Genomic DNA, 13,790 nt, shown 5'->3' with positions numbered 1-13,790 from the left:
ATATCTGGGTCAAAGAGCAACTGAAGATGGGACCCCCTGCTCCCACACAATGCTCATTCACCCCCCACCCATTCACTGGCCCCTGCCCTGCCTTGTCCAAAATATCCCACGGACACAGTCCATATGGGGGCCCAAAGTGGAGAACAAAACAATCCAAACTTTAAAAAGGAGCTTCTCTAATTTCTTCCAGTCTTTGAACCACACTCTGGTGTCCCTATTTTGTACCATTATATATATAATTACATATATATTTCCAAGGTTTTCCCACAGAAATTAAAAACCTTTTCAAAAAATGTGAACGTTTTCAAAATGTAAGAAAAAATGCAAGCTCGCAATGCACCACATGGTACTATGGAGTATCTTTTTTTACCAAAGTCATCAGCGCTTTAAAATCCAACGGCCTGCTCCGAGGAATTTGTTTTGTTGCATGAGATGAATGAAATTGGAGAGAGCCGCATCAGATTCCAGTCCAAAATCTTTCTGTTTTTATCATTATTTTCTTGTAGATCTGCTATTTTCCATAGTTCTACTTACACTCTTGAAGTAGGGCATTACTTTACACAAATAAATCATACAAAGTTGAAATGTGGAGATCATTATGAGCGTTCGGACTGACAGCAACGATATGTTGAACACATGGGAGAAGGGCCTTTTGGTGTCGTTTGTAGGAGGAGCGTAGCTTGTCTGTGTTTAAGGTCAGACATGGTGGGTTTGACTCAACCAGTGATACCGGATCACCACTGCCGTTTCTTCAGAACTTTCACTGTAACGCTACGACACTCTACTATCACGATCTGAACGGGAATTTTAATCCTCTTGGGTCTGCTGCAATTCTAGTGTAAATATTTAAGTAGGTTGGGTCAGCGGACGGGAAGGGAAGGTCTTGGGGGGGGGGGGCTCTGGGTGGTGGACTTGGATGTGTCGTCTGTCCTCTAACCCTAACCTCTGATTGCAACATGAATGTAATCACAGCAAGGGGAGAGGAGGAGAGAGAGAGATAGAGAGAGAGAGAGAGAGAGAGAGAGAGAGAGAGAGAGAGAGAGAGAGAGAGAGAGAGAGAGGGGAAGGGGTTGGCAGTAGGGAGATGGTGAGAAGTTTTTTGTAAAGAAGACGAAAAGTGGGACAAGCAAAGAGGGGAGAAGGAAAACAAAAGCGAGAGAGAGAGAAAGAGAGAGAGAGAGAGAGAGACAGACAGACTGTGTTTTGATGATCTTTTTTTTATATAAAAAATAATATTGAACTTAAAACCAATGATGAAACCTCGGAGTGAAAACAGCAACAAAGCGCGTTATTGCAGCTGAACCGGCCTTCTGCTTTTAGTCCGTCTTGTCCATCCTCCTCCTCCTCCTCCTCCTCCCGAGCGTGGAAACACAAAGCAGAAGCCTTTGTGTCTCGGCTCACTTCCCCTCTAATGACAATAAGGGACGAGGGCGATAGAGGCACGCACCCTGCATATCTAATGACGAGCCTTTACGACCTCCAGAACAAGAGAGGAACTGGCCTCGTTTATTGCTCCGCTGCACGGCGGTGTGTGTTGCGGGTTTCCGGAAAAACAGCAGATCTATGAGCTCACAACGCGTCGCGTCCGCGACGCGTTGTGAGCTCGTAGATCTGCTGCGTTTCCGGTGCGTGACACCGTCGTACGGCAAAGTATAAATTGGCCCTGATCCCAGTTGAGGCTTGAGTGAGTGTGCCAGCCATTAGCAACTGCCATCTTTGTGTGGTGCTAGAGAAGGCGTGGAAATAGCCCTGTACATTTTGTGAGGTCGAGGAGGCTGAACTTGTGCTCAAAATGTGTTTCTATATACAGCGCTGGCTCTCAAACATTGTCATGTTAAAGGGATAGTTCACCCCCAAAATGACTTTTTTTCCTATCGATTACTCACCCCATGGAGCCTTGAATTCACAGAGATTTCTTAGTTTTTGTCGCATTCCTAAGCCAATAATTAGATATCTGGCAGAGTTTCCGGTAGGAGACTCAAAGAGTCTCCTCCTCAAGACTCAAAGAGTCTTACCAACTCCTAAAATTCTCCTACAATTGCATTGAATTCAAGGCTTCATGGGGTGTTTAATTGATTGAAAATAAGTAATTTTTTGGGTGAACTATCCCTTTAAGAACCCCTAAATTGATATGCATTAGGCCACAGAGACCCATCTGAAGACATTTTGTGCCAGGGACCCTCATAAGATCAGATTTGTGTTCCAATTCTGCAACATTCTTCCAAAATGATCTACAAGGTCATAATGTAGATTGGCTATTTTCAAATAGACAAAGCATGCAATAGGGTAAGCGTGGTTAAACTCATTGTCATGCTGTATTAACTCATTGAGCTGGAACCCCCTCAAGGACCCCTGAGGGGGTCCCCGGCCGGACCCCACTTTGAGTACCACCGCTATATAGGTAACAAGGGAACGGGGAGGGTTGGGTGGCATTTGGTGGGTGGCTGGCAGGAGTTTTCTGCTTTGATAATGTTCCCTCTCTAATCAAAACGTGTTGAAACATGGGGTGCTGGAAGTGAAACACTGGTACACCGCTTGTACCCTCGGTGCAACGCTTTGACCTTCAAAATGAGCCCCCTCCTCGCTGCCGGGGGGATTGGCTGTAGCAGCAGTCTGCTCTGCCGCATGGCATCCAGCTCACATCACCTCCACATCAGGCTAAATGGGGCTTGTTTCCACACTCTCTGCTCACTGTTAGTCTGTCTGGTTAATGGCTGGAAGCATCCAGCGTGGAGAAAAACCAACCCCATTGTCCCCGGTCGTTCTGCTCTGGGCCCAGCAGGGGGTGCTGTACTACTCACCAACACATCTAAACAAGCCTTCTATTCCAGGACCCAAAGTGGATCCAAGATGATGGGCTTCAACATCAGGCCTGCTGCCTGGCCGTGCCTGCAGCGGTGGAAGGTTACGACATACAAGGACTGTACTGTAAGCTCAACTTTTATGTACTTTTTGCTTTACTTGAGTATTTCTGTTTCTCAATGCTTAAATAGGCTAAACTTCTACACTAAATCTCAGAGGCAAATATTTTACTTTTTAATGCCACTACACATATTGTTTGAAAACTTTAGTTTACTAGTTATTTTGCAGATTTGCATTAGTAAAAAAAAACTACTCTATACTTCAGCTATTTGAAAACAGCTGAAATACAAGCTCACAATGCGGCGCAATGCAATGCTTTGTGAACTTGTAGAACTGTTATACTCGAAAAGATTTGACAGATGTTGAAACATCTCCCCCAAAACAATTGTGTATGAGTTCTTTTACTTGTGACACTTAAAGTACATTTTGATGACAGTAGTTTTGTAGCTAGTAACATTTAGAATATAGCCTTTTGACTTGTAACAGAGTATTTTCATAATGTGGTGTTTTTACATTGACTTTAACCTCTTAAACCCCATATGGGTAACCAGAGTCCCTCAGGGCTCAATACTAGTGTCTTTTCTGTTTTCTGTTATTGTGGGGAAAGCTTTCGCTGAAAATAGCAGATCGACAAGCTCACAATGCGACCCAACGCGTTCCCCACAATACCGATGCTGGGGTTTAAGTGGTTAAATAAATAAAAATCTGAGTACTTCTTCCACCACTGCTTGGCTGTCACTTGACATCCCACTCACGCATCGTCCAACAGAGCTCCTCCGTATTAAACACTCAACACTCCCACAGGCTCTGGTGGAACTCAAAGGACAGTCATACAGCGAGAGAGAGTATTACTTCATATTGAACTTGATTTAATACCTAACTGCCTGGCAAGGCTTTAGTGGAATTATATGGCAACTTAAGTGACTAAAGACATTTAATATAGATGTAGCCTACTGAGTACAATATGGTTTTATAGCCCTCCACCACCCCCCATAGACCAATCCATTCACTTCACTCCTAGCATCAGCTAATGCTAGAACACACTGTCTGTCTGTCTGTCTGTCTGTGTCTGTCTCTCTATCCAGTATATCACTGTATGCACACACACACACAGACAGGGTTAAAAAGGCATGAGGACTCAGAAGTGTAGTGTTGTTTGCCAGGAAAAGTGGGACACAGAGAAAATCAAGTCGAGACACAGAGTTTGGGTGTGTGAGAGCGAGAGAGGAAGACAGAATAAAAAAGAGAACTAGGATAGAGAGAGAGAGAGAGAGAGAGAGAGAGAGAGAGAGAGAGAGAGAGAGAGAGAGACACTCGTGCTTGTTTACTTGTGTTCCTTACCTCTCACTTCTATCTGTAGCTGGAATGAAAAACGGTAGGAGGGAGCTGTGATCTCACACACACACACACACACACACACACACACACACACACACACACACACACACACACACACACACACACACACACACACACACACACACACACACACACACACACACACACACACACACACACAGAGGAAGGGGGGATGGCTGGATGGGCATTGTGTCTCATTCTCCAACCTTGTTGTGCCACCAAACCAGACAACCTGGCGTCTCAACTTCATCCATCACTTTAACTTTAATGGTGGTGTGTGTGTGTGTGTGTGTGTGTGATGTCTTAGAATACAAGTTTTTGTGTATTAAAGCAGCTACCTGTACGTGAAGAATGTTTAGGTTTTAGGTAGGAAATAAAAAGTTGTTGCTGTCAGGCAGAAACCATATATTTTATTTTTATATTTATTTTTGTGTTTTGTTGTAAATTAACGCCTTACTTTGTCTTACAAGAGTGTTGCACAAAAGTAGTGAAAAAATAGCAGATCTACAAGCTTGTACAGTAGCTTGTAGATAGGCTATTTTCACAAACCTTCCTTCCTTTTTATTTTAAATTTAAATTATGTTTAGCTACAATTAATTCATTCTCCAATGTTTAACTTATTTGTGTGATAATATGGTTGACTATTTTGACTGTCTTTCTTTTTTGTCTAGCTTTGTTGCTGTTATGTTACAGTTTGTGTTGTTTTGGTTTCAAAATATTTTATAACTAATGCAATGTCGCTATTGTTAATGTATGTGATGCTATATGATACTGCAACACATCAGAGTTTTTAAAAAAAAATTGTGAAAGAAATAAAGTAACGGTAATGGACATAATATGAGGTTTTCACCTGACATCGACTTATAGTTGTGTTGAATGTGTGTGCCAACTGTACTGTAACAGCAGTATGTGCCGATGAGTCACAGACGCAGTGCCAGCCATGCAGGTCAGGGACCAATATGAACAGCAGTGTAAACAACACATCCTGTGGACAGGCCGTCATGCCTGATTTGCACACTTGGCAAATAGCAGATCTGCAAGCTCACAACGCGTCACAGCAGTGAGCTTGTAGATCAGCTATTTGTATTTGGTGCACGACGCTCAGTATAAACCACCCCGTATAGCCTCACTTGAAGCTGAACAGTGACACTCCTTTAAGCCACAGTGGTTTTACACACTTATCCTTTTAGGTCGTCTTGCTTTGTCATTTGTAAGCAATGTGGATTTTGTGGTGTACATGTTGTTCCCAGAGGTGGATGCTCTGCCTCAATGAAGATGCATGCCAGTAACATCCACCTTTTTGTCTTGAAAAGGTTTTGCATTAACATTAGATAATATATAAATTATATGACAATATTTTCTGTGTGTGTGTGTGTGTGTGTGTGTGTGTGTGTGTGTACTGTATATATATATATATACATATAAACTGTATTTATTTGTGTCCCCTTTCTTACTAATTTCACAGCTTTCACTATATTATTTATACGTCATTTTGTATTTCCCTTTGTACTATAAAGTACAAACGTACATGAAATAGATAATTAACATCTTGTTTAATTTTATTTTTCATAAAATGAAATTGTTAATCTCAACAGTTTGTCATGTGGAAATTAAGCGAAGTGTGGCTGTATTCATTTATCTTACGGTACAGTTTTAACGTGCTTAACGGTGACAACCTTGTGAATTATGTTGTGAATAGGCGAGCTCTGGTGAATAAAATCAAATCAAAGAAAAACAACCCATCAGCGTTCTTCATTAATTCAAATATTTGTCATTTAAAACACTAGAGTCTTCCATAATTCTCTAGTCCGGTCTAAATTGCACAAAGGCTAATAAAATACTTAATATTTCACACACTAAAATTGTTCTTCTAATTACTGCTCCAGCAGTGTTTTTTGACAGTGCCATCTGCCATTCCATCACAACTTTCACACAGAGAATAACCCAGATCACAAACTAGGTCTGCTCTAGACGGATTTATGCTATACATATTTATTAGGGAGGTCCACAAGTTGATGTGATCCGCGGAACAAATCTTAAGCCTGATTTATACTTGTGCGCTTGTGTGTCGCACACCGAAAAGATCAGATCTACAAGCTCACAGCGGGTTTCCGGGGCGCAACACCAGTGTATAAGTATAGTATAAGTATAACTCAGGCTTTAGCTGTTCACAGGTATCACATCAATAATCTGGAAACCTGCAATTGTACTTTTCTGAATAGACAAATTGTGGTCAAACTTGCACATTTTCCGCCTAAAGGGCATGCACTGTTAACCGCCAAAATGTGTATATAATCCTACACATACGTATATACACGCGATGGAAGGACGCACTCTATACAGCAGGGCCTTGGTATATAAGTAGACAATTTTTCACCTTATAACTCGGCTAACATCTTCATCTGTATTTTATTTTTTGGAAGTTATATTAAAACAATTTGGAGAACAAATTGTGAGCAAGAAAGATGGGTTAAGACAGATGCACTGAAGTCCATTTTTATTTTTATTTGTTTTTCTAACTGCAGATTGAAAAGTATACAACTGAACATCATGACTTTCTTTTTTATTATGAGACTCATAAATAAAAATACAAAAAAAGTCCACTACAAAAACAATCTACTGTTAGTAGGATGTAAAAAAAAAAAGAAAAAACCTTTCTTTTCACTATCAAAGGCACAACATTGACTTTAGTGACAACATGGAGAGAGAACCTGCAGCATTTAAATCTTTTATTTTTACTTTTTATTTTTTTCACACTCCATCAGAGAACACTGAAATGTTACAAAGAGATGTGTCTGATTTCTACATGGAAAGAAAAAAAAAGAAAACAAAAGAAACAACCTCTATATCAACAGACAGTGGCTATAGATTGGTGGCACAGCTCAACAAGTAAAGGTACTGCCACGGAAATAGCACGTTGTCGCTGGAAAAGACGAAGGACCTTTGCAAAGCTCTAATGCAAAAAAAAATGTTTTATACAAATGACAACAAAAAGGTAAAGAAAATAAAAATAATAATAATAATAATAATTGGGCACCTTCTAAGATTAGGCTAAGATTAGGTGCTGAGGTAGACGAAAACTATAACAATTCAAATCATAATAAAAAACCCAAAAGAAAAACACTATTTTCTTAATACAGAGCAACTTGACTGGCACTTGTGCTGTCACAATGGAGGAGAGAAATATAGCACAGACAAGCCAGAGAGAGAGAGAGAAGGGGGGGAGAGAGAGACAGAGATAGAGAGAAAGAGGGAGAGAGGGGGGTAGAGGGAGAGGGAGAGACAGACAGACAGAGAAGACAGAGAATGAGACAGAAGAGAGAAAAGCTTCGTTACATAAAAAGCTTCGTTATGCTTGGTCCGACAGGGCAATTGGTCCTCAGTGCTAATATAAAAAATACAATGTCTTGGTGCTTTGTTACTCAAAACAGTTTTTAGTCTAGACCTCAATGGCACATGCATGGCACACTGCATGAAATGGCTACTTGTTCTAGAAACACCACATCAAAACACAGAGTGCCCACCCCAGGGATGTCATGAGTCCTCTGTCAAGACAACGTTTCAATGTCCCGTTGGAAATCTTTTTTTTTCTTTTTTCTTTTTTTTTGGGAAGTACTTTGAAGAATTAAAAAAATGAAATAAAATAAAGCATAAGGGGATAACTCTTAACCACTTTAAACCCTGGTGTCCCTATTTTGGGCACATTTAAAAAGAAATTCACAACCAAATGTCCCCCCAAAAAGCTAAAATATCCAATTTACAAGCTCACATCGTGACACAATGATGAATGTTTTGACCTTGTAAATCGGCTATTTTCCCTATTCGTCATACAAAGTATATAGAGGGCTTAAGTGGTTATCCCTTGTGCCAACCTTCCAAAAGTGGAGGTTTGAAGAGCAAAATGTTCTCATCAGCAAACCTGTTGCCGACAGAAAAAAAACGCTTAGCCTTTAATGAGCAGGTGAAGACAGATGCTCGGACAATTATATATATTTTTTCTTGAAAAACGCAGAGAGTTTGATGGCGGCTAGTTGATTTCATCAAGTCTTTCCATCTGTCAACAGTTATAGGCCGTTAACTCAATAATTTTTTTTGCCCCCGTTCTCGGTTTTGTACCGATAAATAAAAATGACACTGCTTCTCTGTGGCAATTTATAAGAGCACTCTGAATGTGGAATCACTATTGCCACTTCAGCAGCATTTAGGAGGCATTGAATTCTTCCAGAAAAGAAAGCCCCCCGTCCCCTGTCTCCAAAAACCAGGTAATCTTTAAGAGCATCATGACATCCCCAGAGAGTGGGATACACCATTTTTATTTTCTTCTGAAAATACAGAAACTAAGCAGATATAGATGGACATTTTTGTTGAACAATTTCCATTTTAGGCACAAAGATAGTACAGAAACATCCGAGGAACACTGAAGGGAAGAACTATATCGATGCCAATGTATTATATATATTCTTTTTTCCAACATAGAGAAAAAAAAGTGGCATAGAACATCGTTTTATTTTGTATCTGATCTGATTAGTGCATTTTTTCCACTAATACACACACACACACAGGTACAAGTCTTTCATACACACTCACGCACAGCCGCACAAAATAGTAGAAAACATTCAGAGAACAATGATAGGAATAACATGACTGCTCAGCGTTTTTGGGATGTGGTGGGTTTTTGACTCTGGTTCGTCTCGGCCTGTCAAGAGCCGCGACGACTTATTAAGCCGAATCTATGCTCCGCTGGTATGCGACATGCATCGCTTGCCAAAAAACAAAAGTCAGCTGTACAAGCCAACAAGCGTGTCGTGTTAACTTGTAGATCTGCTCTTTTCTGGCAAGGGCTGGAGCATAAATTGTGCTTCATAGTGGGTGGATATTATGTGAGGATCATGTAAAAAAGCCCCTCAGCTCACAGTGTTGGAGAATAAAATGGCAAGACACCACGGGACGTGCCATCCCTTCTTCTTTTTTTCAAGTACAAAAACAAATGTTTGACAATCAAAGTTTGATTGAAAAATTGTGAATGACAAGTACTAATTGGTCGGTTTGGCAGCGACCCCCCGTCCACCCCTACCCCCATCGTTTTTTTTTCTTCCTCCCGCCCACCCCCCAACCCAACCCACCCATCCACATACACAATGTACGCACAAATTGGTGGCAGATAAGATTTTGTCCTTCACCTACAATGCAATTGACATCCAGAAAGCAACACTTATAACTACAATATGTTCACACACGAGTTATGTTCAACAATATCAAAGAGGAGCAAGGCAAAAAACGATTCACACCCAGAGAGGAAAAACTAAAAACAAAACAAAATAAAGGTTAAAAAAAGAAATACAAATATTTGTGCCCTGCTGAAACCCTCGACAAATGGAAAAAGGACCGACACTGAATACAAAAATATCACAATTTTTATATATCAAATTGCCTTTGTTGGCTCTTGTTCAGGAATACACACATTTTTCAAAGGAACTCGTCGACCAAGAGAATCTCTCATTTTTAACCTTCCACTTTTTTTTCTTCTTTTGATTACCACTTGCAGTTCCAATTGTCCAACGCACTCTTGCATCACTGCAAATATGACCTGTCCTCGGAGGTTCAGCACTTGATGAACCTTCCTTTTTTTCACATTACAAAACTACAATTCTATTCACATATTTTCAAGTTTAATTCTTGTTTTTAACCCTCCTGAAAAGTACTAGTACATCTTATCCACACGTCCCTCTCTCGCTCCACACTTAAGGCTTCGAAATTGCTTCTCTGCTCTTTCCGCGGTCGGGGGGGGGCAGGGGGAGACTATAAGAGAAGAATAATAAACGCCCATTTGAATGACTTTTTTTTTTCTTGCTATCGGCCTCTCCTACTTTCTGTTACCCTTTATATATATATATTTATTTTTTTTGCTGACAAACACGAACAGGACAATCATAAATCAACATTTGAAAGCAATGAGATGAAGTTGCAATGATGAAATAATGCAAAACACAAACACACGAGACAAAATAATAATGTGCTTTTGCAAAACAAATGAAAACATACACAACTTAGAGGTAGCTTTTAAACCAAAATGACCAAACCCCCTGGCTCTTCAACAAGCAGGGTCAAAAATACCAAATTTGGTAAACAAAATAATGCACAAAGAAATACACAATAGAAAAAAAAATCTCTTCACCGTGGCACTTAGAATTTTTCCGCATATACATTGCTTTATCACGTCTTGCAATGCGCCTCTCCCTCTCTCTCTCTCACACACACACACTCTCACACTCACAAAATGTACAAATGAAACAAGGGAAGAATTAACCAAAAAAACACAAGCAACATGAGGTCACAAAAAAAAGAAAACGAGGTAATTCAAGTACAATATGCTGAGATCAAACTCAATAATAGGAGACGAGAGACAAAGCGCAGGGATAAAACCATATAAAGAGTTGATTTATGCTGTCATCTTACTAGTTGTCCCCTCAGCTGGGGGGTGGGCGGGGGGCGAGAGGCATGTCTCATCCAATCACTTAAGTCCCCCCCCCCCCCGTTCTGCCAGTCATTCAAGATATGGGATTATCCCCAGAAACCCTGTGACTTGCGATGATGCTTGTAATGCGTTTGGAAAAACTCCAACCTGTCATAAGCAGGCCTGAACCGCAACATGGATTTGTGCTGCGGCTGATCCTTAAACACAGCTTTCATATATTTCACTTGCAGGGTGTCAAATGTCTGTCTCTGCGACTTGCTATAACATCCGCTGGGGTCACCTTTTAACTAGCATCCAGGCTAAGGCATTACCAAGCACGCGTTCGGGGTGTTTCGCCACAGGTTGTCGTAGTCGCGGCGCACCCCACTCCGAAAGCAGCCATTTTAATTTATTTTTGTCCCTCCATCACAAAAAAAGAAAAGACATACGAGTCATGAGAGTTATTGTAAGAAGTGTTAATGTTTTATGTGTGAGTCATTCAGCGTATAGCTCATCTTTAGTGTGAAATGATTGATAGTCATCTGGTTAAATGTACATGAATAATACCGGTCCGGTCATCGATTGCAGAGAGAAAAGTGGATACGCTGGAGTTAATATGGTATAATAGAGACTTATGGTTTAAGAGATAACAGAGTCGCAATATGTTTTATTTTATTTTTTTCCTGCTGATCCTGCTGTGATCCTGCTGCTCTACAAAATATATAATCTGATAGCAACATCAAACAGAGACTGTTGTCGTAATATGTTTCACCTGTGCAATCAAGCTATGATAAACTAGGATGCGGAGCCAAAAGATAACGACATGGGGAAAAAAAGTGACATAAGTTAGGCTTCTATTCTCTGGGGAGAACCGCGGGTGTCCAACCTCGTCCAGCCCTTATCTGGCAGAGATATGAAACCACGGACAACTGCTGGGGAGATAGGAGAGATCTCCGACGGAAGCAGCACTAGTACCTTTTCTCCCTATCCCCCAATGAGTGTCTCGATTGGTGTCTATCAGTGTCCCCTAGCCAGCCCACCCACCCACCCATAAACACACACACACACACACACACACACACACACACACACCTTCCATCTACTTGCATCAGGTTCTTCAGCCGATTCTCAGGGGCTAACGCCACTGACACAACACCACCTGGGGGTCGATGTCGACAATGCATGCAGGTTTCATCTCGCTCTGTGAGAACCCCCCCTCTACACACACACACACACACACACACACACACACACACACACAGCGATGGCAGACATCACGCGACAACTAACAATGAAGTCGCATCCAACAACAACAACAACAACTCAACTCGTCTGGTGCTACAGAAAATGTGATGAGACATGATGTCATTATTGACCCCGGCGATTCCGAAAGGGATTGGCGATTATCTCTCTCTGTGTCCGGACTTCCTCTTCGACCTAGCACTTCCTTGCGCCCCCCCCACCCCCACCCCCACCCCCCCACCACCACTCTTATTTATTTATTTTAAACCCCAGCCGTTATCAGGTGAAAATAACAAAAAAAAAGTAAATAAAAAAACACCTCCATCGATGCCTTCAGGTCTCCGTTGTGACATTCGACATGTCCTTCCCATTCCTCAACATCTTCCCTCCCTCTGATCTCACCTCACCTCACCTCAACCCTCCCCCCCCCCATAAGGTCCCACCTTCTCCCTCTTGTTATCAACTCCCATCTCCCAGCTAACCCCCCTCCTCCATCCCCCACCCACCACCACCTTCATTTGCTGGCCTCTGGCCCGCCCGCTCTGACCTGGTCTCAGACATAGCAGAGATACAGGTAGGTCTTCTCTATGCGCCAGTCCGGGGGGACGTCCTCAGGCTTGTGACCCTTCATGTGCTTCTGCATGGACGACAGGCTGGGGCAGTACTCCAGGCAGATGGTGCACTGGTAGGGCGAGGCGCCGTTGTGGGTGCGCAGGTGCTTGATCATGGCAGAGTAGTCCCTGGATCGCTGGTGACACAGCTTGCACTCAAATGGCTTCTCACCTGCAGGGGATTGCGGGGGGAGAGAGAGGGAGGTGAGTGACTGCGTTAAGTTTGGAGTGGGCAACAACAACAACGACGCACTGATTCGTATACAGCAGGGGTCTTCCAAGGGTTTTCAGGCCAAGGACCCCCTTCGCTGAGAGAGAGATGAAGCAGGGACCCCCCCCCCCCCCCCACCACTACATATTGTATAAAATTGTGTTCCAGATTCAACTTTTTCATACATTTCATAGATGGCTTCATAGACTTGTTTGACAGCACTATCATCAGTGTTGTTTAAATTCTCAATACTTAGTAATAATGTGACCTTTGGCTCTGTACCTGGTCTGCTTTTTTCCCCCCTTTACAACAAACCTCTCTGCCGAAAATAGCCGAGCTTGTAGATCGGCTATTTTCGGCGAATGCTCCCCCCCAGAATAGGGATGCTTAGTGGTTGAAGTGGTTAATGTCACACAAAAATTTGGCGGCCGCCCTGCAGTAAATCTGAGGACCCCTAAGGGGTCCCGGACCCCCTGTTGAAGACCCATGGATTACAGTATTCAATACAGTATTGCTTAACCCTTTAAGACCTGAGGCGATTCTTTTAAAAAAATCTAAATCCTAACAGTTTTTGGAAAAAAATCTAAACATTTTTTTTTCATGATTTTTCAAAAATAGCAGATCTACAAGCTCATAGTGCCGCGCTATGAGCTTGTATATCTGCTATTTTTGAATAGCCAAAGACATCTAAAGTGACACAGATGCGTTCCAGGTATTAATGGGTTAACACACTTGCGGTGTGGTGTGCCTGGTTATCTGGGAATACAATCTAAAGAGTTAGATGCTTGAAGGACGGGCCTGATCTAACTGAATGCCCCTAATTACTCTCATGGTTAAAGGCATAGAAATCCTTTGTGTTCAGCCATTATCAATTCTCATTACTGTCTTTATTAAGAAGCCACCCACAGTAGGGGACTTTAGAACTGTGAATGTGACACGGTTATTGTTTCAGCTCATGTTGTGCAGGAGAACAAAAGGAGAAACAGATTCCTTTGCCATGCACCTGTCAAGACACTGATGTAGCATGGCTCAAGATTAAACATACTGTTAC

The 13,790-nt window shown here is 41.9% G+C and overlaps 1 protein-coding gene across 1 annotated transcript in view; it reads right to left on the bottom strand.

The window, feature by feature from the left end:
• Window positions 1-12,470: 12,470 nt before the first annotated feature.
• zbtb16a (zinc finger and BTB domain containing 16a) overlaps window positions 12,471-13,790 on the bottom strand; it is a gene marked incomplete at its 3' end in the record, with an annotated part of 156,041 nt that continues 154,721 nt past the window's right edge. Inside the window, exon 7 of the mRNA XM_080436606.1 lies at window positions 12,471-12,700. Coding sequence (XP_080292732.1) covers window positions 12,471-12,700 — 230 coding nt within the window. The remainder of the gene's footprint in view (window positions 12,701-13,790) is intronic.

This window comes from Gymnoscopelus braueri, assembly GCF_963280865.1.
Source record: "Gymnoscopelus braueri genome assembly, chromosome: 8".
Classification (NCBI taxonomy): Eukaryota; Metazoa; Chordata; class Actinopteri; order Myctophiformes; family Myctophidae; genus Gymnoscopelus; species Gymnoscopelus braueri.
Note: the sequence above shows the minus strand (reverse complement) of the source record. Positions and strands in the feature narration are given on the sequence as shown.